The following is a 26,839-nucleotide window of genomic DNA, read 5'->3' as shown; positions in this document are numbered from 1 at the left end:
AAAACCAAAATGAGTAGGAATTCCACAAAACCAAAAAGAGCAACCTCTAATTCAAACATCCAGCAAATCATATACAAGAGAGGTAACTAATTCACAAAAGAAACACCAAAAAATCAAGTGCAATAAATCAACTTGATTTTAAATTCTTATAATACTAATAATGTTATAGAATACAAACCTAAGGAAAATGCATAATGCTAATTATACCTCTCAATACACAAAAGGATATCTAAAATTAGAAAAATAACTTTACTACAAAATAGAAGCAAGAGAGGAACAAATAAAATAACACTGGATACATGAGAATCAGCACAACACAAAAAATATTTCATACATAAAGCAACCCTCCTAATAAGAACTACATAATAGAAATTCTATCAGCATACAAACAAGCAACAAGAAGAACACAAATTACTGGGCAAGTACATTGAACTCACCATGCGCCTTCAACAACTTTCATGGAGCACAACATCAAACTGCTAAAGAAATTCATTCACCCCAACACTCCACCAAGGGGGGGCACGTTAGGGTTGCGGCATGTAGGGCAAACCATACCTTTTAGAAACAGACAAAGTATCAATTAATAAACTCTCTAAAGCAATTTAAGAAAAAATAGACATATAAAAAGAAACTAACTGGACAACAAGCTGCAATTCAGAAGAAGCACCTCATAAAAGCAATTCATGAGAAGTTGCTTCCATTGACCATCAGACTGAAACAGACTAAAGTTGTACTAGCTTATCTCATATACACCACTAGTTTCACAGTGCCTCACAAAAAATAACCAAACTAGCTAAAGTGCCAAATACTATCAGCTAATCATAACCAGACTAACTAAACACCTAGCAATTAACTAGACTATAAAGAAAGCACCATAAAAAAGATACTAGGCACACTACCTGCAACTAAGAAGTTGCAAACTAGCCACACATTAAAAAGGATTCAGATAAAAAAGAAGGCACATTTTACGGTATACTTAAGAAAATAGACAATAAATTTGACATCAAAAGACCTAAGAACTCACAATCCAAACATAAATCACACCAAACAACTACACTACTAACAAAACTAATCAATCCATAACCCAAACCCGCTTAAGCATAATCACCAAAAATTGGTACAGATCAACGGCTCCACTAAATCAACTAAACTAACAAAAAGCTACCACCAACATCAACTTGAAACTGGCACCAGAAATAATCAATACACAATGCTAACCTTAATGCAAAAGGACACGCTCAAACTAGGATGTCATATCAAAAAAGGATAAAACTCTTAGGGTTTAAAAATAGATTAAGAAGGAATGGCTATTTAGGGTTTACACAAAGAACACAGATTAAAGAACGCCTATTACCATCAACTTACACTAACTAAAAGGGCATTAAGGTAGAAATAAGAAAGGTTACATAATACTCAATAATATACCTAATAAAATATTATAACACCTAAAACTGACTTACTAAACATCAATCAAACCGAATCACCTAGAAACTACCAAAGAATCTAATGCAAACCTAGCACATGCATGCTCATACTTGTAAATCAACTAAAATAACAAGTAGTCAACAAATGAACTTGAACTGGCACATATCTACTCCATCAATAAAACATGAGGGATGGGAACCAATCTAAGACCTAATAGGACCTAACAGAAGAATCTACTCAAGAACAGGAAGATTATATCAAAATGGAAAGACTGACCAAACCCTAGCCAAAGCATACTCAATTTTACATAGCAAAACACCTAACCATACATGACAGAATACCACAAAAACCAAATCATGGAGAAGAGAACGAGCATACACATACCTAAATAGCAGATTTGCTCGCGGATGGAGCACAAGAACCCTAACCCAAAGCACCGCCGAGAGCAAAAGCCTGCAAAAGGACAGCAAAGAAGACCTCACGAGCTGAACAAAAACCACAGAACTCAAGCAGATCTAAAGAAAAGAAGGGGGAAATCACAAGAACACGGAAGAAATTGACGAACCCTAGCTCGGATGGGGAGAGGAGAAGACATAGAGCAAGAGAGAGTGACGGACAGAGGAGGCGAAGTGGCTGAGGGCACCCGAGCGACTGGATAAGGCAGGGACGAGACGATCCACCTCCGCGACACGGGGTGGGCTCAGTAGATTAACGGGTCCTCGAGCATATCGGCCGCAACGAGCCCAAGAAGCAAATTGACTGACCCAAAATTTGGGTAAGTCGATCACCAAGCCCAACACAGCCACAATCACACCCAGAGAAAAAGTTAAAACACATGAATCACAAAGCATGATCCAACGGTCACAAAATCGACTGACCAAAATTTAAAACTCACGCAACTGATATGCAGCTAAAGTGTAAAACTAAGAGGGTGTTTGTTTTCAGGGACTTATTGGTTTAGGGACTTAAAAAAGTCCCTATAAGTCCCATCTAAACCAAACAGGAGGGACTTATAGGGACTTAAAGTGCGCATTTGGGACTTATGAAATAAGACTCTCAAGGAGAGTCTTATAGGGACTTATAGTTGTAATATGGTCTTTTAGTCCATGTTAAGTCCCAGGAACAAAACAGGTAGGAACTTTTTAGGGACTTGGGACTTATAAGTTGGGACTAAAAAATGTCCTAGGACTTATGAACCAAACATGGCCTAAACACAACACAGTGCAACGACAGCAAGCCAAGCCTAAAGATGTAAACATCACCTAACAAATGAACTGATAAACTATGCATATCTTGGCAGTTGCTAACCAAACGAAAGTACCCACTTCACCTCGCGCTTGTTCTACTGAATGGACACCTGAACCTGACAGTAACTACCTATTCAAGCCTTTCAACATTGCTAGCAGTATGTACAAATAAGCAGTCACTACATCCATGGCTACCAGGTTTCACCGTGGCATCTGCAATTTCCAATTCCACAAGTAAAAAGTTCAAAACTTTCAGACTAATTTTTCTTCGGCAAGCTGTCCCGACTCCTGAGTCCTGAATGGAAGAGCACTGCAGGTCTACAAGCAGCTGAGCTGCTCTGCTGCTGCCCTGCACTTGCTCTGCTTCCCTCGGGACCTGCTCCGCCCGAACACGGCCAGTCTCGTAAACACGCGCAGGATCCTGCTGGCGCACCGCCGCTGCGAGCCCCAGCGCATGGACCCGATGCAGCTGCCGGACACGGGCGCTCGCCGCCTGATCGCCACCGGCGCCGCCACGTCCGCCCTGAAGCTCGGCTCTTTGCTGTCCTTGCGGACCGAGCCTCCTTTCAGGGTGTTGTGCCGCTGCAGGGTCTTCTTCAGCGAGATGATCTCCTGCTCCAGCGCCTGGATCCTGAAGCTCGCCGTCTCGTAGTCCGACGCCGCGTCGTCGTCGCCGCGGGCGCGGAGCTTCCCGTCGAGCGCGGCGTTGGTGTGGGCGTCTGTGTACGGGCTGGTGGTGCTCAGCGGCTGGCTCGTGGGGACGGGGCACCCTGGGCTCGGCGTGTACGCGCCGGCGACGCCTGGGATCAGCTCGCCGGAGAGCATGTACCGGAACGAGTCGGAGCGCTCCGCGAAGGCGCGGTGCGTGTGCATCTGCTGCACGAACAGGGCCTGCACGATGAACCGGAGCGGCATCCGCTCGTTCTGCACCGCCTGGATGCACGCCTCGTGCGACAGCTTCCGGCACTCGAGGTGCCCGCACAGCGCCGCCTTCTCCTCGCCGGACAGGCCGGGATGCTCCTGCCATGGCACAGAATCGGCAGCTTCCTCTAGTCAGGGACAGTTGAAAATTCAAACCAGCAAACCACTGGGACTAATAACTATGCCAGCGTGTGACCGGAAGGATACTTGTCTTACCACTAAGTAAGTGTTGATTGCCTCGTATAGATGATCGTGGGTCTTCCGGTTGCCGGCCGGAACGACGCCGATCAGTTCTGCCAGCCTCTCCGGCCGGAGTTTCAGATCATCGACGATCTGCACGAGGTACCGATCCCACAACTCCGCCACGGCCTCGGCCCCTTGTCTTTGCATGGCGACGTGGTTTGAGACGATGCTCTCCATTGTCACCACCTCCGGGCTATCGGAGACGGACCGGTCGGCGTCTTGCTCCGGCAGCGGCAGGTCATCCGCGCTGGCGAACTGCAGTTGGGACGCTACCTGGTCCCGCAGCCTCGTCCGGCTCTCCTCTTTCAGCTCGAGGGCGAGCGACCGCGACAGCAGCGCGAAGTAGAAGGCCACCGGGACGGCGCCGCTCGCCTCCACCGGGAGCAGGTCGACCACGCCCTGCAGTATCTCCGTGGCCCTCCTGTTGGCGTCAGTCTCGCCGTCGCCGGCCTCGTCCGTGCTCGCCCAGAACTTGTGGGTCTTCTTGGAGAGCACCCACTTGTTGGCGTAGAAGAGCACCACGGGGCTCACGTACTTCTCCTTCATCCCTTGCCGCCGCAGCGCCTGCACGATCCGCTTGAAGAACTCGAAGGGGAGGGCGATGAGGTCCTTGATCCAGAGGTCGCGCGCGGCGAGCTCCTTGACGACCTCGGCGTCCCAGCGGCGGCCGACCAGGCCGCGCGCGCCGGCGTCGTCGACGCCGGGCTGGTCCCGGCGCTGCTCCGGGTCGAGGATCTCCATGCACGCCATGAAGGCCAGCGACTCGACGCAGCGGCTGACGATGAGGAGCTCCTCTGCGACGGGGAGGAGGGGCTGGCAGCGCTGCAGGACGATGAGCGCGTCGTCCCAGCTCTGCAGCACCACCTGGTTGATGTAGAGGTCGCAGCGCGCGCCCAGGCCGCCTACGTCCAGGAACTCCGCCGCGCAGCGCACCGCCGCCACGTTGAACGGGTCGAGCGCCACGGAGTCGCCGTAGCAGAAGAGCCCGATCACCTCGAAGGCATCGGAGCCACCGGGGAAGCTGTCCGGCAGCTCGACGTCTCCGGACACCTCCTCCATCGCCTGGCTGAAATACCTGCTTCTTGACGCCAGAGGATCCTGCAACGACGACGACGACAAAGGTTAGGATGGTCATCACCAAACCAGCGCCACCGCCACACCATAATTGAGTTCGTCGCAAGCTCTGACTGACCCTGTGCAGAATGAAGCTCCTGTCGGCGACGCGAACGCGCACCGTCGCCGGCGACCCGGTCTCTTTCGCCCTACAGTTGAGAGCAATCAGAATTGGATGGCCAGACAAGAGAAACAAGCAACATGCCATGAGCTTCACGTACCAGGAAAGTACTCTCCTCTGCAGCAGGAAGGCCGTGCTCGGGCTCGAGTAAGGGCTAAACATGGCAGCGGCGGCCGCTTCCTTGGCAGCCGGCGACATCTCCACCTCCGTCCCCATCTCCACCCCCCTCCCAATCATCTTCTCCATCAAGTAGCTATCAGCTATCTATCCTTCGCAGGTTAGGCAGCGTGCTACTAGTATGTATATGTCAAGGATCGGAGCGCATATAAGGATGTTGAGTGCAGAGGGAGGGAGTAACATAGGGAGGCGTGCAAAAGGGTACAATGGCTGAGGGCGCACGAATGGGGGTTGAACCCCAGTTTTAAGGCTGGGAAATCGGATCGCCCTCGTGCAACCTTTCTTAATTCCCTCCCTCCTCTGGTCTCAGCGTTTTCTCGGTAGATTTGCTCGCCCCCACGGGGGCAGCCGTGTAAGGATCCAAGAGAGGGTCAACACTAGTTTAAGCCCCAATCACCGCGTCGTCCAGTCACCACCAAAACTGCACGCACGCACGCACGCGTGATACAGATGGAAACACCTGGTATGAATTCTTGATGCAAGTAATTGGTGTTTGCTGGACTGTTGAACCAACTGGTGGAAAAAACGGGCTGCTGGTGCCATGGACGGATCGTACGATGGCCGAGAAGTCTGGGCTTCAACGAGCTCTCGGCATTTGGCAGAGCACGGTGACTTTGCCAGCCAGGGGTTGCTTGGAGTTGGAGGGAGCACGCACACGCAGCCTCATTTAAAAACTGCCTCCCTCGAGACTCGGCATCTTGTGCGATCAGACTATCCTTTCTGCTCACGGATGCCAGAGGACCGAAATTTTAAGACCAAAATTTTAGCGATGGCATAAGCTGGATGGATGCGCTTCCATACTGCTTTTTAATAAAGCCGAGCGTGCACATTGACGAGCACCTCTACGAGGGGAGGAGGCTCTGAATATCATACGGACGGGAATGGAGTCCCTGTCGCCCGGTTCAACGGGCGTTCCGTCATTCACCATGAGCGCACGCCACAAAACTCTGGTCTAGACCACGGAACTGTGAAATTCTTTCTTTAAGAGATCTGATGATGCGAGGGGCCTGGTTACCTCGCCGCCGTGGAAGCAGATCAATCACGGCGTTTTTCTTTTCAATTCATGGACCTGCCTGGCTGCCGGCCACGTCTTCTTCTCCGGTGTCAAATGGCGTTCGTCGTGCTGGAAGCTAGCTGGGGCGATCTGCATGCATGGACTGGTCAGCGCATTGTGCCGCTACCCGCCGCTCGTGATCGCCATTGATAAGGGAGAATGTCGGTAATAATCAAATCGTTGACGTGCATCGGCCGCTGCACTTGGGGGTTGGGGAATTTAAGTGCACGGAGTCGGGGGAGTATTCCGCTTCCGCTGTGGAATTTGAGGCAGGGGCATCGGGAACCCAAGTCGCCATGCTTCTCCTCCCCGAGCGCTCGGTTGCAGTTTTCTGGAGCCTTTTTCGTGGCCCCGTGACGCATCGAGATCGGCTACGGAATTTATACCCGCCCGGCCCCGCGGTTCAGTTCGGTGGGTGGGGAGACACGACGGGTCACGCACTCCTGCCACGCCCGTTGATTCTAGGGTACTACTATCACATATGCTACGGGGATACAAGTTCTTACATTCCTTTCACCTCTGAACACAAAACTGTCAGGGTAAAGTATTTGGCAGCATGGTCATAAGGGCGTCTCCAAAGGGGCTAAATTTCATGTTTTGACCCTTCTGCGATACAAATTCAGGATCTGATCTCGGTTAGGAAAAAATTCAGGATTTGACCCTTTTTCTTACCTGTCGGCGTCCTGGGAACGGGAGTCCTCAGACTTGCCTGCCTGCAGCCCACGGCATGGCTTCACCAACGGCCCTGTACGGTTCATCTTCACCAGCAAACACTCAAGACCCTCGCGAGGGGCTAAGCCTCGCGAGGCGGACGACGCAAGACCTCCTTAGGGGCGGCCTCACCAGGCTGGCTCACGAGGGGCGGAGAGATCAAGGCAAGGGGCACCTCGCGAGGTTCCTGTGACGCAAGCCATGGCGACCGGGGCCACGCGGGCGCCAGCGCGCGCAGTGTCCTCGTTTTCTCTTTTGTGCTAAAGAGGCAAGCGCAGGCGAGGAGTCCCGAGGCATCAGGCAAAGGTTTTCATATCGGTGCAACGAGACCAAGACTAGCAGGACGGTAGGACGGAGGTCCCCGTGGAGCCCAAGACGGCGTCACCACCAGAGCCTTTGGCAGGCGAAGACCACCTTTAGTCAGGATAACTTGTACTCGTTGTCTCCCTCCGAATTTGGCCGTTGTGGCATCCCTTCCTGCCTACCATTTGGGGAGAGGATCAGGACCTCTATAAATAGGGTTAGTCACCGCAGTAGGAGGGGGGATCTGGAGCTCGGCTGATCTTGGACGGATCGAAGGCAACTGATCTCGAGCCATTCAGATCATCCTCATACACACAAGCTCACCAAGCACAAGAGCACCTCTCCTCAGGAGGCTGTTCTTCCCTTTGTAACTGTTCATCCTTAGCCCAAGAGGCAATCCACCACACCACACTGGAGTAGGGTATTACACCACAACGGTGACCCGAACCAGTATAAACCTTGTGTCTCTTGTTCTGTGAGTTCGACGCGCTGAGCTTTGAAATCGCGGTGAGGGCGTGAGCTAGGGGAGGAGAGATCTTCGTGCATACCCCAGTGTTCGAACCTCAAGGGTTTTGCCAAAACCCGAAATCCGACATTTGGCGCGCCAGGTAGGGGTGCGCCGAAACCTCTCTTCCATCAGCAGACCCGCCAGCACTCTGCAGCGCCGATGTCCGGGGACCTGAGGGCCGGCGCCGACCACTGGGCAGCATGGCCAGCCCGGGCGGTGTCGTCCGCCCAAGAAGACCTCAACCCCGCGCTCCAGGCGGCACGCGCACCGCCAAACGCTGCGGGGCGCGGGCGGCGCGGTCCGACGCCGTCCACCCTTACTCCGCGGCACGCGCGGGCCGCCGCAAGGGCCTCAAGCTACGCGGCGGCGACGGTGCTGCACACCCGACAGGAACAAGCGAACATGAGGGCCGCGCTCATAGTGGCGCGGGAGTTGCTGCGATGCCGACTGATGGAGAGCGGCCGAGATGCGTTGCTGGAGCGCGTTGCCGAGCTGTTGGACGCCGCAGCCAGGGGTACGCCGCCTTTCTGCTCCTTGCATACGCCTCAGGCTGCGGCCGGATCGCACAGTGGGCCTCGTCGCGCCCGCTTGCTCCCGGGCGCACCAGGAGGTTTCGTCGGCAACGACGCGACCAGCGGCGCCGGACACCCAACCGCACCTGCGCCTCCCCCGATAGGCGCAGGCGTGAGCATTGCCATCCACGGTCCCGGCAGGATGCCGCCCTACCATCCCTGGAGCGGCGCGCCGAGCGCGGCAACGTGGAGCGCGGGGCACTTCAGCGAGGTTTCCGGGGCGACGGCTCCGGAGGCCTATGTGCCCTGCATGATGGACCAGGAGTACACGCCGGAAGACGACCCCGACACGTTTCTCGAGCCGGGTTGGGAAGAGGAGACGCTGGAAGTTGAGGCCTACCAGGAGCCGCCCGGAAACCTCGCCGACCATGCCGGCGACAACAGCTACAGGGTACTACTAAATCTCTCAGGAGCAGGCTTACGCTAACCATGGGTCGCAAGTGAATCAGGTCACAACGGTGGATGATGGCCCCAGCACGGCAGCCCCCCTTCCACCAGGGAAACGCACTGGGGGCTGCGTGGGAGGAGCCGGGAGCAAGGCCCCTCCTCACATCGCACGGAGCAAGGCATCGCCCGGAGGTAGGCACTCTGCCGGGGAGGCACTGGCGAGCCTTCCCCCCGGCAGAGGGCCCGTGGTCGCCGAGGGCGCCACTAGCATCCCCTTTGCCCCTTGGCATCGTCCTGGTTTCCGGACGCCCCAACGGTGGTCGAGGGTGGCGCAAGGCGGGCCCCTCGTCTGGCGATATGAAGCAAGGCTCACGCCTGTTAAGGTCTCCGCTCGTGACACTCTCACGTAATAATGAGTGGAGCTGTACACGCCCCAGAGTCTCAGGAGTGCCGCCCTCGGGCCTCGGGGGCTCCCTCCCACTTCCTAGTGGCAGCACTTAGCTCCGCGCTGGTGAGAAGACTAGACTGGGTGCCGGACGCGGCTTTTCATTTGCTTTCCGTAGTTGGCTTGCCCCTCTTTAATGAAAATTTGCTTTCTGGTGTTCCTTGCCGGCTTAGTTCCATCTCCTTTTGCCTCCATTTTTGCCCTCGGTTCCTTGTTTTGGCCCGTACTCTCCCTCGCATGCCTCGCGAGGGGGCTGGACAGGTGCCCTCGTGAGCGTTTTTCCTGTTCTTCGTGAGGCACCCTCGCTCGAGCTCGCAAGCTGGCGCGCCTCTTTCAATCCGTGCCCCTCGGGTGCCGCGATGCGAAGCGCTGGGTTGTGGCCGGCTGCGCCTGCGACCAGGGCTCGGAAGGGCTTGAAAGAATAAGAGTTTCCTAACGAATTTTTGCAGTTCCTAGACGCCTCCCAAGCCAAGGAGGCCTCACCAGGTACCGGAAAATGCGCGCCTCACGAGGCAGAAACTACTTCGAGCGCGTCAAGCTAAGTTATTTCTATGCGCCTACATAAAACATCGATGCTGCAACACGACACATGAACGATAAACATAGCATAGCAACTTGGAAATCATGGTTCCTTGCACGCCCCTGCGGGGCCCCATACTTGTCTCTCTCTTAATGCAGGAAGAAAAGGAAGAACGAAACAAAAGTGGCGCGCCCTCCCGCAACAGTTCACGAGGATGGGCCCATGGCGCTCTCCCGGGCTCAGCCAGACCCCTCCTCGCGCTTCACTGGGGCACGGCAATGAGACGACCCACTGCCACCCTCGAAGCAGGCGCGGCGGCTGGACATAGCCGCCGCTGCTGGAGCTGTCGCCGGAAGAAGAGTCGTCGTAGCTGGACGAGCAGCGGCCAGCGCCGAGGGCAAGACCATCCTCACCCTCGTCACGACCGTCGCCAAGGCCGAGCACCTCGCCGCCGCCGTTGTCCTCGGGGCAGCACCCGACGCGGCGGCCGTCTTCTCCGAATACCCTCACATAGAGGGTCACGTTGCCGTCGTACTTGAAGTGGAGGGTGCACCGCCTGCCCAGGCCGCGCGCGCGGGAAAACGTCTGCGAACCATGGGCCAAGGCTGCGTTGCCCGCGACGGAGACCTCCACCACGACCCACGAAGCCTTGCTGCAACAGCCGTCAGCCTGTAGCCAGAGCCCACCTGGACCCGTGGCCGGCAGCTCGCCGGCGAAGAAGTGTGGGAGCTGAAGCCAGGCGCCGGCCAGGTTCTCCGACCACACGACGAACTCCGGCAGCACCTCCACCGAGTGGAAGCACGGCCGGGGGGGCCGCGTGACCATGGCGCGCCTCCCTTCATCGACGGGGCTGCCATGACCTGGGTGACTCCCACCACGCGAAGAGGCGCCACCGCGGCCGCGAGGGGCCACAGCGGGGGTCGCGGTGTGCTTGCGGGGGCGGCCGCGCCCCCTCTTGGGCGGCGGTGAGCCGGGCCCCTCCTGGCAGGCCTTCCCCTTCTCTGCGGCCGAGAACCTCTTCGCAGGCGCCATGGGTGTCGCTGCCGGCAGTGAAGCAAGGGAGAAGAAATGAGCGGAGCAGAAAAGGATGAGCGGCGGGGGCTCCGCCCCCCCCCTCATTTATAGCGGGAGAAGGCCAACCGACGACCCACACGATCACAGGTAATGACGATTTTTCTCTGCATGCAGCAGGGACTCGTCAAGTCGGGTAGTTGCCGAGGCAGCGTGGGGAAGCGGAGACGCCCACTTCCAATCAATCACCACGCACCAAGGCCGCGGGCTGTTGGGGCCCGCGGCGCTCCGCACTTGCCCCTTGGCTTCGCCTCGAAGCCAAGTCCGAGCACGCCTTGGCCTCGGGGGCTACTGTCGGCGTCCTGGGAACGGGGGTCCCCAGACTTGCCTGCCTGCGGCCCACGACGTGGCTCCACCAGCGGCCCTGTACGGTCCATCTTCACCAGCAAACAATCAAGACCCTCGCGAGGGGCCAAGCCTCGCGAGGCAGACGACGCAAGACCTCCTTGGGGGCGGCCTCACTAGGCTGGCTCGCGAGGGGCGGAGAGATCATGGCAAGGGGCACCTCGCGAGGTTCCTGTGACGCAAGCCATGACCACCGGGGCCAGGCGGGCGCCAGACAGGCGCCATCGCGTGCAGTGTCCTCGTTTCCTCTTTTGTGCTAAAGACGCAAGCGCAGGCGAGGAGTCCCGAGGCATCAGGCAAAGGTTTCCATATCGGTGCAACGAGACCAAGACCAGCAGGACGGTAGGACGGAGGTCCCCGTGGAGCCCAAGACGGCGTCACCACCAGAGCCTTTGGCAGGCGAAGACCACCTTTAGTCAGGATAACTTGTACTCGTTGTCTCCCTCCGAATTTGGCCGTTGTGGCATCCCTTCCCGCCTAACATTTGGGGAGAGGACCAGGACCTCTATAAATAGGGCTAGCCACCGCAGTAGGAGGGGGGATCTGGAGCTCGGCTGATCTTGGACGGATCAAAGGCAACTGATCTCGAGCCATTCAGATCATCCTCATACACACAAGCTCACCAAGCACAAGAACACCTCTCCTCAGGAGGCTGTTCTTCCCTTTGTAACTGTTCATCCTTAGCCTAAGAGGCAATCCACCACACCACACTGGAGTAGGGTATTACACCACATCGGTGGTCCAAACCAGTATAAACCTTGTGTCTCTTGTTCTGTGAGTTCGACGCGTTGAGCTTTGAGATCGCGGTGAGGGCATGAGCTAGGGGGAGGAGAGATCTTCGTGCGCACCCCAATGTTCGAACCTCAAGGGTTTTGCCGGAACCCGAAATCCGACATTACCGCCAGGGGTTCTGGCGGTAGGGTTAGACAGGCTACTACTAGGGGCCCTGGCGGTAGGGTGCTAATCCACGTCAGCATAGGGAGACGACCGCCGTCCCGCTCCGTCGCACCCTACCGCCAGGGCACCTGGCGGTAGCCTGTCTAACCCTACTGCCAGAGCCCCTGGCGGTAGGGTCCGGGCAGTTATTTCGCCCGAGACCCCGCGCCCTTGCCCATCTCCCCACCCCTCCCCCCCGTCGGCAGTTTCCTTTCTTTCTCCCCCAACTCGCCCCTCTCTCCCTCTCTCATCTCCTCCACTCTCCCCCTCGGATCTTCACCGTTTCTTCATCGTTTTTGCGGATCGAGATGGCCCCGAAGAGAGAAACGTAAGCTCCTCCAATTAGTTTTTGCAAACTTGCTTCTGATTCGACGCATTATTTGCTTGAAATCCCTCATATTGTTGAACTTAGATTGGAATTTTTTTCACCTAAGATTGTTTTAGCTTGATTGTAGTTCTAGTTCTTAGTTCTTTAGTAACTAGTTGTATTGAATATGAACTCTAATCAATAGTTCATATGTTAGTGTGAAGATGAACCCTAGTTCATAATTTTTTTTGTTAAATTTTTTTATGTAATGCATGTGGGAGGACTTGATTGTAGTTTTATGATGCATGTTGATATGATGATATGAAGATGTTGTTTGGAGAAAATACATTCAAGATGAACTCTATTTAAAAAAATTGTTTAAAAATATGATGATATGATGCATGTTGGAGGATTTTTTTGATATGATGCATGTTGATATGATTTGATCCATCATGTGTAGTAGATGTTGTTGGAGGAATATGCTTAAGATTTTATATTGATATGATGCATGTTGATATAATTTTGATATGATTTGATTATATCTTTTGTTTATGTATGCTTATGCTTATGATGCTTTTGTTTATGAAATTTTATTAAGGCGGGCACCTCTTGCGGACAACATCGGCCCACGGTACTCCATGCTTGACTACGCATTCGACAAGGGTCATCGTGCCCGTTTCATAGAGAACGGAGAGGTAAGTAACATGAATGAAATATTGATCAAAGTTTTCGGATTCATGAAAATAATTTCCTAACTTTTGGCGTTCACTTTTTGACAGATGCTCCAGCCACTACGCATGAGGGGTCACGGGGTTCATGGGCATATGGACTATGACGAGCGCTACGCGCCGTTCTTCAAGAGAGCCCGTCTGTTGGGTTTTGTGTTGCAGTTCAAGCGTCAGCCGCCGACGCTTGTCCACGGAGCTCTGACAGCTTTGATTGACCGGTGGCGACCGGAGACCCATTCTTTCCATCTGCCATGTGGGGAGATGACGGTGACCCTCGAGGATTGGTCGATGATTACTGCCATGCCGATCGAGGGTCATGCACTCACCGGGCGAGTGGAGAGGACCAACTGGCAGCAGAGGGTTACCACCCTCATCGGCGACTGCCCCGGTGCTAAGGGTAACCGTACATCCGGCGTGTCGTTGACCTGGCTCTCGGAGCACCGGAAGACATGCCCCGAAGACGCCGATGAGACGACTGTGGAGTGGTACGCTAGGGCCTACCTGTGGTATCTTCTCACGGAGGTCGTGTTTCCAGACAGCTCCGGGAACTCTGCCAACTGGTCGTATCTATTCTTCCTAGCGGACTGGGATGCAGGGTACAGTTGGGGGACCGCATCTCTCGCCTACGTATACCGTTCGGTAAGAGTGTATCTAATTGCCTACCTACGAAAGTATGTCCATGACATTTTGTTATATCTAATCCTTATTTGATGTTTTGCAGCTTGACGACGCAACGTAGAGGACGGGAGACAAGTCCAATATGGGTGGCTTTGTCTGGGCCTTCTCCATTTGGATGTGGGAGCGGCTGCCGGTGGGGCGTCCGGAGAAGATGCCAAGACGCCCGTGGGGTGCCTATAGCGAAGACGGCGACGAGACTCGACACCCCACAGTAGCTTACGAGTGGGACGTTGTCAAACTCTACACAGGCCTAAACAAGACTTCGTACAAGACCTACACCAACGAGTTGGACGCTTTGACGCATACGCAGGTATATGAACTCGCTCAACACCTTTCTCTTTGATTCCACTTTCGACCGAGAGTGGGAACTTACCAACGTATATGTAATAGGTAATCTGGTGGCCGTATCATGACCGAGAGTGGGACTTTGACCCGAACGTGATGTGCGATGCGGACCGTGGTCTCTGGCGGTGCATCATGCCCATGATCTGTGTGTACACCGTCAAGTGGCACTTGCCACACCGTGTGGCCATGCAGTTTGGGGTGTATCAGCATACCCCACCGGGCCCGCCCACCGATACCGGCGGCCACGTGCTCCACCTGTGAGCGCTTTGTTCTCCGTGCCCATGATTTCATTGCGTGGTGACTTTATTATGATGTTTCTTGTGGCCTATGCCTTGCAGGATGAGCCGGCAGAAGAATCAGTCGATCATAGACTAGGGAGAGGAGCATAAAACTCATGTGACGGAGTGGAACCAACAGAGGTACCGGAAAGATGTGGAGAGGAAAGTGACTGACTAGGATGCTTACCTGGACCGACACATGAGGTGGTACGATGATGGCCAGAAGCACCGTCTTCGTCTCAGGCCTAGGTGGACGAAGGAAGACATCGCGGAGCTCGAGAGGGATGACCCCGAGGAAGAGGCCTACCAGACCGGCATCAGAGACATGCACAGTGGATTTAGGGAGTTTGCACCCTCATCAACAGAGTGGTAAGTTTGAACCGACGGTTGTATTTAAATTATTTTATTCGTCATCGTGACCGACTTATGCCGTTGCAGTCTCGTGAGCTGAACAGATGCATCTTTGAAGCCTCAGATGCACTAGGTGATGCCCCCGGGAGCGTACAATCTAAGAACAAAATGAGGGGGACAATGAAGGTACAATTTCAGCCTCCTCGAAACAGATGCATCTTGTTCACCTGCAATCATAAACCTGATACTTATTATGCCCTTGTTTCATTGTGAGTGCAGAAGTTCGTGAAGCATTGTCGCAAGCTAGTAGGGCTGCTTGGGTGTGCTGGAGCTGGGTCGGTTGAAGCTTATCGGCCTGTAGCCACACAGGGTCACATCGGCTCATCGAGCCATGTTCCCTCGTCGTCTAGGTTGGTTGAGGAGGAGGAGGAGGAGGAGGAGGAGGCCACACATGAAGAAGGGGAGGATGAGGAGGATGAGGAGGATGAGAGCAACAGGGAGGAGGAGTACGATGAAGATTATGGACCTCCACCAACTCAATCATCTCAGCCACCTCAGCTGCTGAAGAAGAAGGATTTGCTGAGTCTGGACCCTTTCCAGAGACCGGTTACTCGACGGCCCAAGAAGAAGACTGAAGAGACTCATTCAAAGAGTAACGAGGACTGTACCTCCAAGAGGGGAAGGAGCAACTGATTCTGCTCTTGGATACTTGGTTCTTGTGGTTGGGTTGTCTAGTGATTGCTATTTGGTTTGAACTTGTTTAGTGGTTGTGAAACTACGTGGAACTATGTGTTTGCTATTTGTGGATCTATGTGTTTAATATTTGTGAAACTATGTGGAACTCCGTTTACTAATTAGTTGAAGTTCGTTTGAAATGTTCTATGCACTTCAAGTTTTGTTAATGTGTATGGGATGCCCAAGTTTAATTGTTTAAGATTTGTGATATTGTTGTCATATTTGTGAAACTTGCTGTCATATTGCTGTGATATTGTTTTTGAAAAGAAGCAAGCAAATGAACTTGAAACAATAAAACACAGGACCCAACCGCCAAAGACCCTGGCGGTAGGGTCACACAGCCTACCGCCAACCCCCTGGCGGTAGAGTGAACCTACCGCCAGGGCACTTCCATATTTCGTTACAGAAACTTTACGAAGGCAAAACCCAGCCACACCCTACCGCCAGAACCCCTGGCGGTAGGGTTAGATAGGCTACCGCCAGGGGCCCTAGCGGTAGGGTACTAATCCACGTCAACATGGGCAAATGGCCGCCGTCCCCCTCCGTCGCACCCTACCGCCAGGTCCCCTGGCGATAGCCTGTCTAAACCTACCGCCAGAACCCCTGGCGGTAGCGAAAGGGTCAAATACCAATTTTTTTCCCAACCGAGGTCAGATCCTGAATTTGTATGGCAGAAGGGTCAAAACACGAAATTTACCCTCTCCAAGGCGGACTCATGAACCTCCCACAACCATTCGGATCAGTCTCTTCAGACCACGGAAGCCATCCAACGCCGATCTGTATCGGTCCGCGGAGTGGTCCGGACGCGATTTCTTCCACCAACCGGAGACAAAAGTGGGGGAAGCTTGCAAGAGAACGGACCGCTCCCAAGCCCGCTTCTGACCGCTCTGGCCCACCAAAAAACCCCTTCCCCCTCACGCGCATTTTTGGTCAGCGTCACTCCAGAGCGTCAACGCCCGCATTCATGCCCGCCCAGAGCGGACGCGACCGCTCACTGGCGCCGACATTAAAGCGGCGTGCCGGCCGAGAGAGTGCCGCCCACGCCGCTTCCCGATGCAGGCAACTGCCGCGCGTTCAAACGACACGACGGCCGCCCATTCGTCTGTTTGCCGCCCGCATTGATGGCACGCAGTTGCCGAGGCGTTTCCTCCAGCACCACCCGTCCGTCCATCCTTCTACCGCCCACCGGTGCTATATTAACCACTGCCCCGGTGCCCTAGCCATAGCCATAGTCATCCCTCTGCACACCACCCCCTCGATGGATCCCTCCGCTGCCAGAGCTCTCTGGGACGGGCTTACGTCGGAGATGAAGAAGCCATGGCCGCCATTGCTGCCGACTGGCAGGCCGACAGACAGCCACAAGAGGTACAAATGGAGGGCGCCTCCGACGACGCTCCAGCACCACCCTCCTCTTCCTTCGTGGCACCCTCCTCCCCGCTCCACCCTCATTGATGCATTACACCCTGACCATCAGCGAGGCCCGTGCCCATTATATGGACATGGTGCGGGAGGAGCAGTTTTGGGAAGCGCAGGGTGACGCCAACTATAACCACAACCTCCTCCAGGAGCATCTACAGGCGGAGGAGCAGGTCACCACGGGTAGGGCGATCGCGCCGGACGCGGACCTCGCAGAGCAGGAAGCGCTGCTCGAGTCCCACTGGTCCGTCCGCGAGATCCGCCTCGCCCGCTGGCGGTACCGGCAGCGGGCCGCGGAGGTGGCGGCCACTGGCAAGGAGTGTGACGACGGCGCGGGCGAACCGTTGTTCAGTGACACTGACGAGGAGGACATCGTCGAGACCGCGCCCCGGTGCCACGACCATGAAGAAGTCGGCACGTCTGCGGGCGCCATCGACAGCGAGGAAGAGTAGTCCACGGTAGGTCGCCATTGTTCGTGTCCCAGGAAGGCCACCGTTCCTCCCCTGCCATCGACGCCAAGCTTGGTAGGCTCAACATCTTCGGCCAATTAGTCGCTTCACGGCGATGTGGAGGCGGGCAAATTTAGTTCCCGGGGCTTCGGAGGCGAAGGTCACGGAGGCAGAACTGGAGAGCGCCGAGGGGAAGCTTCCGTTCTCTTGGTTCATGGCTAGACATGGGGACAGGATGCCGGCAATCATTTAGATTAGGTATTAATTATACTCCAGAGCCCACCTAGGATCGCTTTGATGTATTTGTACTGAAATCTGTCATGTTTATATGAAATTTGGTATGCTTATATGAAATCTGGTTGTATTTATATGAAATCTGGACTTGTTTGCACGGATTTCGTCCGGTTGGTTTGAGTTGTTGTGAAAATATATGCGAATAGCATTGGATGGCTGTCTCCTGCATTCGTGTCCGCAGATTGGTCCCCCTATTCACGGATAGATGCGGGAGGTTTTTTGTGTGTTACCATTGGAGATGCCCCAAGAAAGAGTAGGCAGACAAACATATGAGATGGGCAATGGTGGTGATAAGATCAATGGCATGCCGTATACTCAATACATTGCTACTCCTCCACTTCCTCCGTCAGCCTCTGTTTCTCCTCCTCCTCTCGAGGCCACCCAGAGGTCCCGGAGCCTACCGCCTCCACCTCCGCCTCCATCTCCGTCACCCCAAAGTTTGGATCAGAGAAAGGAATAACAATCAAAATAAATTACTAACATGGAAGCAACGACCTGCTGGAATTTGATCTATTTCGGACCAGCCCAATAGTCATTTTAGAATTCCTAATAAATCCTAAAGGCCCACTTAGGCCATTCGTGCAAGGCAAGAGGTGGGACTAAAGTTTAGTCTCACATTGCTAGTTTGGTAGGAGTCGGACCTCCTTATAAGGGAGGATGTTTCCCCACATGTATGAACATGAGAACAAGAGAGACATTCACGCGTGCTCCTTCTCAGTCGCCCACCTTGCCACACCTCATCATGACGCGCCGCGGGTTGCGGGAACGAGCCGTTATCTAAATTTTTGCCTCGCACAACTGGTATACGAAACATCACGCAGAAACTGAAAAGTATTTGCTATAGTGGAGATTAAATGCGAACGATGCATCCCTTCAGCTGCTGGTTGTTCGGTTCATCACCCTCTCTTTGTTTCACCTCCTGTCGCTACCTGTTTGCCTCCTTCTCCTGTTCCTATAAAAGAGAGGTCGCTCCTCTCCAGAGAGACACACCAGAACACCATCTCCTTCTCTCCACTGAGTTCCAAACTCTGAGTTGCTGCTAGGTTCTTCCCCATGCCGACATGTGGTGTGCACCGCAGGTCGGGACAGTAGGCATCCGAAACCCCATTGAGGGAGTGCTGGACTAGGGGATCCTTGTTGGGGAACGCAGTATTTCAAAAAATTTACCTACGATCACGCAAGATCTATCTATGTGATGCATAGCAACGAGAGGGGGAGTGTATCTTCATACCCTTGAAGATCGTAAAGCGGAAGCGTTTATCAACGCGGTTGATGTAGTCATACACCTTCACGATCCGTCCCGATCAAGTACCGAACGTACGGCACCTCCATGTTTAGCACATGTTCAGCTCGATGACGTCCTCGCCTTCTTGATCCAACAAGAGGGGCGAAGTAGTAGATGAGTTCCGGCAGCACGACGGCATGGTGATGGTGTTGGTGAAGAACAATCTCCGCAGGGTTTCGCCTAAGCACTATGAAAACTATGACGGAGGATAAACTAGAGGGGACGGGGTTGCCGGCACACGGCTTGGTGTTTCTTGATGTGTCTTTGGTGCTATCCATGCCCCTCTATTTATATGTTGAGCCCTGAGGTCGAAACTTGGAGTAAAAGCCTTCTGCAAGTCGGTTTTGCCCGAAAGGCAAGAGTCCTTCTCGGACTCCAGGGCTAGACGCCAGGGTTCCCGGCGTCTACCCCCTAGATGCTAAGGTTCCTGGCGTCTAGCCTCTGGTCTCTGCAAAACTTCCTTTTGCACTTTCCAAAAGCCTCGTGGGCTTTCCCCTTTGGCCCAAATAAAGTGTTCTTGTATCCAAACATTTCGGGAAACATCCGGAACCCCTTTCGGTGAATTCCAGAACCCTTTCGGAGACCAAACACTATTATCCCATATATCAAACTTTATCTCCGTACCATTTCGGAGTTCCTCGTCATGTCTGTGATCTCATCCGGGACTCCGAACAACATTCGGTCACCAACATACATAACTCATATAATACTATATCGTCAACGAATGTTAAGCGTGCGGACCCTACGGGTTCGTGAACTATGTAGACATGACCGAGACATCTCTCTGGTCAATAACCAATAGAGGAACCTGGATGCCCATATTGGCTCCTACATATTCTACGAAGATCTTTATCGGTCGAACCGCATAACAACATACGTTCTTCCTTTTGTCATCGGTATGTTACTTGCCCGAGATTCGATCGTCGGTATCTCAATACCTAGTTCAATCTCGTTACCGACAAGTCTCTTTACTCATTCCGTAATGCATCATCCCGCAACTAACTCATTAGTCACATTGCTTGCAAGGCTTATAGTGATGTTCATTACCGAGAGGGCCCAGAGATACCTCTCCGACAATCGAAGTGACAAATCCTAATCTTGATCTATGCCAACTCAACAGCTACCATCGGAGACACTTGTAGAGCACCTTTGTAATCACCCAGTTATGTTGTCACGTTTGGTAGCACACAAAGTGTTCCTCCGGTATTCGGGAGTTGCATAATCTCGTAGTCATAGGAACATGTATAAGTCATGAAGAAAGCAATAGCAATGTACTAAATGATCAAGTGCTAAGCTACCGGAATGGGTCAAGTCAATCACATCATTGTCTAATGATGTGATCCCGTTAATCAAATGACAACTCATGTCTATGGCTAGGAAACTTAACCATCTTTGATTCAACGAGCTAGTCAAGTAGAGGCATACTAGTGACACTCTGTTTGTCTATGTATTCACACATGTACTAAGTTTCCGGTTAATACAATTCTAGCATGAATAATAAACATTTATCATGATATAAGGAAATATAAATAAAAACTTTATTATTGCCTCTAGGGCATATTTCCTTCAGTCTCCCACTTGCACTAGAGTGAATAATCTAGATTACACAGTAATGATTCTAACACCCATGGAGTCTTGGTGCTGATCATGTTTTGCTCGTGAGAGATGCTTAGTCAACGGGTCTGCAACATTCAGATCCGTATGTATCTTGTAAATCTCTATGTCTCCCTCCTTGACTTGATCGCGGATGGAATTGAAGCGTCTCTTGATGTGCTTGGTTCTCTTGTGAAATCGAGATTCCTTTGCCAAGGCAATTGCACCAGTATTGTCACAAAAGATTTTCATTGGACCCGATGCACTAGGTATGACACCTAGATCGGATATGAACTCCTTCATCCAGACTCCTTCATTTGCTGCTTCCGAAGCAGCTATGTACTCCTCTTCACACGTAGATCCCGCCATGACGCTTTGCTTAGAACTGCACCAACTGATAGCTCCACCGTTCAATATAAACACGTATCCAGTTTGTGACTTAGAGTCATCCGAATCAGTGTCAAAGCTTGCATCGACGTAACCATTTACGACGAGCTCTTTGTCACCTCCATAAACGAGAAACATATCCTTAGTCCTTCTCAGGTATTTCAGGATGTTCTTGACCGCTGTCCAGTGATCCACTCCTGGATTACTTTGGTACCTCCCTGCTAAACTGATAGCAAGGCACACTCAGGTCTGGTACATAGCATTGCATACATGATAGAGCCTATGGCTGAAGCATAGGGAACACCTTTCATTTTCTCTCTATCTTCTGCAGTGGTCAGGCATTGAGTCTGACTCAACTTCACACCTTGTAACACAGGCAAGAACCCTTTCTTTGCTTGATCCATTTTGAACCTTTTCAAAACTTTATCAAGGTATGTGCTTTGTGAATGTCCAATTAAGCGTCTTGATCTATCTCTATAGATCTTGATGCCCAGTATATAAGCAGCTTCACCGAGGTCTTTCATTGAAAAACTCTTGTTCAAGTATTCTTTTATGATATCTAGAAATTCTATATCATTTCCAATCAACAATATGTCATCCACATATAATATTAGAAATGCTACAGAGCTCCCACTCACTTTCTTGTAAATACAGGCTTCTCCAAAAGTCTGTATAAAATCATATGCTTTGATCACACTATCAAAACGTTTATTCCAACTCCGAGATGCTTGCACCGGTCCATAAATGGATCGCTGGAGCTTGCACACTTTGTTAGCATCCTTTGGATCAATAAAACCTTCAGGTTGCATCATATACAACTCTTCTTCCAGAAATCCATTCAGGAATGCAGTCTTTACGTCCATTTTCCAAATTTCATAATCATAAAATGCAGCAATTGCTAACATGATTCGGACTAACTTAAGCATCGCTAAGGGTGAGAAGGTCTCATCGTAGTCAACTCCTTGAACTTGTCGAAAACCTTTCACAACAAGTCGAGCTTTGTAGACAGTAACATTACCGTCAGCGTCTGTGTTCTTCTTGAAGATCCATTTATTCTCGATGGCTTGCCGATCATCGGGCAAGTCAACCAAAGTCCACACTTTGTTCTCATACATGGATCCCATCTCAGATTTCATGGCCTCAAGCCATTTCGCGGAATCTGGGCTCATCATCGCTTCCTCATAGTTCGTAGGTTCGTCATGGTCAAGTAACATGACCTCCAGAAAAGGATTACCGTACCACTCTGGTGCGGATCTTACTCTGGTTGACCTACGAGGTTCGGAAGTAACTTGATCTGAAGTTACATGATCATCATCATTAGCTTCCTCACTAATTGGTGTAGGAGTCACAGGAACATATTTCTGTGAGGAACTACTTTCCAATAAGGGAGCAGGTAATGTTACCTCATCAAGTTCTACTTTCCTCCCACTCACTTCTTTCGAGAGAAACTCCTTCTCTAGAAAGGATCCATTCTTAGCAACGAATGTCTTGCCTTCGGATCTGTGATAGAAGGTGTACCCAACAGTCTCCTTTGGGTATCCTATGAAGACACATTTCTCCGATTTGGGTTCGAGCTTATCAGGTTGAAGGTTTTTCACATAAGCATCGCAGCCCCAGACTTTAAGAAACGACAACTTGGGTTTCTTGCCAAACCACAGTTCATAAGGTGTCATCTCAACGGATTTAGATGGTGCCCTATTTAACATGAATGCAGTCGTCTCTAAAGCATAACCCGAAAACGATAGCGGTAAATCAGTAAGAGACATCATAGATCGCACCATATCTAGTAAAGTACGATTACGATGTTCGGACACACCATTACGCTGTGGTGTTCCGGGTGGCGTGAGTTGCGAAACTATTCCACATTGTTTCAAATGAAGACCAAACTCGTAACTCAAATATTCTCCTCCACGATCAGATCGTAGAAACTTTATTTTCTTGTTACGATGATTTTCCACTTCACTCTGAAATTCTTTGAACTTTTCAAATGTTTCAGACATATGGTTCATCAAGTAGATATACCCATATCTGCTTAAATCATCTGTGAAGGTGAGAAAATAACGATACCCGCCGTGAGCCTCAACATTCATTGGACCACATACATCATTATGTATGATTTCCAACAAATCTGTTGCTTGCTCCATTGTTCCGGAGAACGGAGTTTTAGTCATCTTGCCCATGAGGCATGGTTCGCAAGTACCAAGTGATTCATAATCAAGTGATTCCAAAAGTCCATCAGAATGAAGTTTCTTCATGCGCTTTACACCAATATGACCCAAGCGGCAGTGCCACAAATAAGTTGCACTATCATTATCAACTCTGCATCTTTTGGTTAATATTATGAATATGTGTGTCACTACTATCGAGATTCAACAAAAATAGACCACTCTTCAAGGGTGCATGACCATAAAAGATATTACTCATATAAATAGAACAACCATTATTCTCTTATTTAAATGAATAACCATCTCGCATTAAACAAGATCCAGATATAATGTTCATGCTTAACGCTGGCACCAAATAACAATTATTCAGGTCTAAAACTAATCCCGAAGGTAGATGTAGAGGTAGCGTGCCGACCGCGATCACATCGACTTTGGAACCATTTCCCACGCGCATCATCACCTCGTCCTTAGCCAATCTTCGCTTAATCTGTAGTCCCTGTTTTGAGTTGCAAATATTAGCAACAGAACCAGTATCAAATACCCAGGTGCTACTGCAAGCATTAGTAAGGTACACATCAATAACATGTATATCACATATACCTTTGTTCACCTTGCCATTCTTCTTATCCGCCAAATACTTGGGGCAGTTCCACTTCCAGTGACCAATCCCTTTGCAGTAGAAGCACTCAGTCTCAGGCTTAGGTCCAGACTTGGGCTTCTTCACTTGAGCATCAACTTGCTTGCCGTTCTTCTTGAAGTTCCCCTTCTTCCCTTTACCCTTTTTCTTGAAACTGGTGGTCTTGTTGACCATCAACACTTGATGCTCCTTCTTGATTTCTACCTCCGCAGCCTTTAGCATTGCGAAGAGTTCGGGAATTGTCTTATCCATCCCTTTCATGTTATAGTTCATCACGAAGCTCTTGTAGCTTGGTGGCAGTGATTGAAGAATTCTGTCAATGACACTATCATCAGGAAGATTAACTCCCAGTTCAATCAAGTGATTGTTATACCCAGACATTTTGAGTATATGCTCACTGACAGAACTATTCTCCTCCATCTTGCAACTGTAGAACTTATTGGAGACTTCATATCTCTCAATCCGGGCATTTGCTTGAAATATTAACTTCAACTCCTGGAACATCTCATATGCTCCATGACGTTCAAAACGTCGTTGAAGTCCCGGTTCTAAGCCGTAAAGCATGGCACACTGAACTATTGAGTAGTCATAAGCTTTGCTCTGCCAGACGTTCATAACATCTGGCGTTGCTCCTGCAGCGGGTTTGGCACCTAGCGGTGCTTCCAGGACGTAATTCTTCTGTGCAGCAATGAGGATAATCCTCAAGTTACGGACCCAGTACGTGTAGTTTCTACCATCGTCTTTCAACTTAGCTTTCTCTAGGAACACATTAAAATTCAACGGAACAACAACACGGGCCATCTATCTACAACAACATAGACATGCAAAATACTATCATGTACTAAGTTCATGAACAATTAAAGTTCAATTAATCATATTAAAAAAGAACTCCTACTTAGATAGACATCCCTCTAATCGTCCAAGTGACCACGTGATCCAAATCAACTAAACCATGTCCAATCATCACGTGAGATGGAGTAGTTTTTTAATGGTGAACATCACTATGTTGATCATATATACTATATGATTCATGCTCGACCTTTCGGTCTCAGTGTTCCGAGGCCATATCTGCATATGCTAGGCTCGTCAAGTTTAACCCGAGTATTCTGCGTGTGCAAAATTGGCTTGAACCCGTTGTATGTGAACGTAAAGCTTATCACACCCGATCATCACGTGGTGTCTCGGCACGACGAACTTTCGCAACGGTGCATACTCAGGGAGAACACTTATACCTTGAAATTTAGTGAGGGATCATCTTATAATGCTACCGTCGTACTAAGCAAAATAAGATGCATAAAGGACAAACATCACATGCAATCAATATAAGTGATATGATATGGCCATCACCATCTTGTGCCTTTGATCTCCATCTCCAAAGCACCGTCATGATCACCATCGTCACTGGCTTGACACCTTGATCTCCATCGAAGCATCGTTGTCGTCTCGCCAACTATTGCTTCTATGACTATCGCTACCGCTTAGTGATAAAGTAAAGCAATTACATGGCGATTGCATTTCATAAAATAAAGTGACAACCATATGGCTCCTGCCAGTTGCCGATAACTATTACAAAACATGATCATCTCATACAATAAAAGTTAGCATCATGTCTTGACCATATCACATCACAACATGCCCTGCAAAAACAAGTTAGACGTCCTCTACTTTGTTGTTGCAAGTTTTACATGGCTGCTACGGGCTGAGCAAGAACCGTTCTTACCTACGCATCAAAACCACAATGATTTTTCGTCAAGTGTGCTATTTTAACCTTCAACAAGGACCGAGCGTAGCCACACTCGATTCAACTAAAGTTGGAGAAACTGACACCCGCCAGCCACCTGCGTATGAAGCACGCCGGTAGAACCAGTCTCGTGTAAGCGTACGCGTAATGTTGGTCCGGGCCGCTTCATCCAACAATACCGCCGAATCAAAGTATGACATGCTGGTAAGCAGTATGACTATTATCGCCCACAACTCTTTGTGTTCTACTCGTGCATATAACATCTACGCATAGACCTGGCTCGGATGCCACTGTTGGGGAACGTAGTATTTCAAAATATTTACCTACGATCACGCAGGATCTATCTATGTGATGCATAGCAACGAGAGGGGGAGTGTATCTTCATACCCTTGAAGATCGCAAAGCGGAAGCGTTTATCAACGCGGTTGATGTAGTCGTACACCTTCACGATCTGTCCCGATCAAGTACCGAACGTACGGCACCTCCGCATTCAGCACACGTTCAACTCGATGACGTCCTCGCCTTCTTGATCCAGCAAGAGGGGCGAAGTAGTAGATGAGTTCCGGCAGCACGACGGCGTGGTGATGGTGTTGGTGAAGAACAATCTTCGCAGGGCTTCGCCTAAGCACTACGAAAACTATGACGGAGGATAAACTAGAGGGGACGGGGTTGCCGACACACGGCTTGGTGTTTCTTGATGTGTCTTTGGTGCTAGCACTGCCCCTCTATTTATATGTTGATCCCTGGGGTCAAAACTTGGAGTAAAAGCCTTCTCCAAGTCGGTTTTGCCTGAAAGGCAAGAGTCCTTCTCGGACTCCAGGGCTAGACGCCAGGGTTCCCGGCGTCTACCCCCTAGATGCTAGGGTTCCTGGCGTCTAGCCCCTGGTCTCCGCAAAACTTCCTTTTGCACTTTCCAAAAGCCTCGTGGGCTTTCCCCTTTAGCCCAAATAAAGTGTTCTCGTATCCAAACATTTCGGAAACATCCGGAACCCCTTTCGGTGAATTCTAGAACCCTTTCGGAGACCAAACACTATTATCCCATATATCAAACTTTATCTCCGGACCAGTCCGGAGTTCCTCGTCATGTCCGTGATCTCATCCGGGACTCCGAACAACATTCGGTCACCAACATACATAACTCATATAATACTATATCGTCAACGAACGTTAAGCGTGCGGACCCTACGGGTTCGTGAACTATGTAGACATGACCGAGACATCTCTCTGGTCAATAACCAATAGCCGAACCTGGATGCCCATATTGGCTCCTACATATTCTACGAAGATCTTTATCGGTCGAACTGCATAACAACATACGTTGTTCCCTTTGTCATCGGTACGTTACTTGCCC

At 51.1% G+C, this 26,839-nt stretch overlaps 1 protein-coding gene across 1 annotated transcript; it reads right to left on the bottom strand.

The window, feature by feature from the left end:
- Positions 1-2,564: 2,564 nt before the first annotated feature.
- On the bottom strand, positions 2,565-5,557 carry LOC109779255 (BTB/POZ domain-containing protein At5g48130). The gene is made up of 4 exons (XM_020337860.4): positions 5,171-5,557; positions 5,029-5,098; positions 3,810-4,934; positions 2,565-3,692 (listed from the first exon to the last, which is right to left on the bottom strand). The coding sequence occupies exons 1-4, from the start codon at positions 5,314-5,316 to the stop codon at positions 2,991-2,993; spliced, it is 2,043 nt and encodes a 680-aa protein (XP_020193449.1). The 5' UTR covers positions 5,317-5,557; the 3' UTR covers positions 2,565-2,990.
- Between the last annotated feature and the right edge of the window lie 21,282 nt (positions 5,558-26,839).

This window comes from Aegilops tauschii, chromosome 2 (assembly GCF_002575655.3).
Source record: "Aegilops tauschii subsp. strangulata cultivar AL8/78 chromosome 2, Aet v6.0, whole genome shotgun sequence".
Classification (NCBI taxonomy): domain Eukaryota; kingdom Viridiplantae; phylum Streptophyta; class Magnoliopsida; order Poales; family Poaceae; genus Aegilops; species Aegilops tauschii.
Note: the sequence above shows the minus strand (reverse complement) of the source record. Positions and strands in the feature narration are given on the sequence as shown.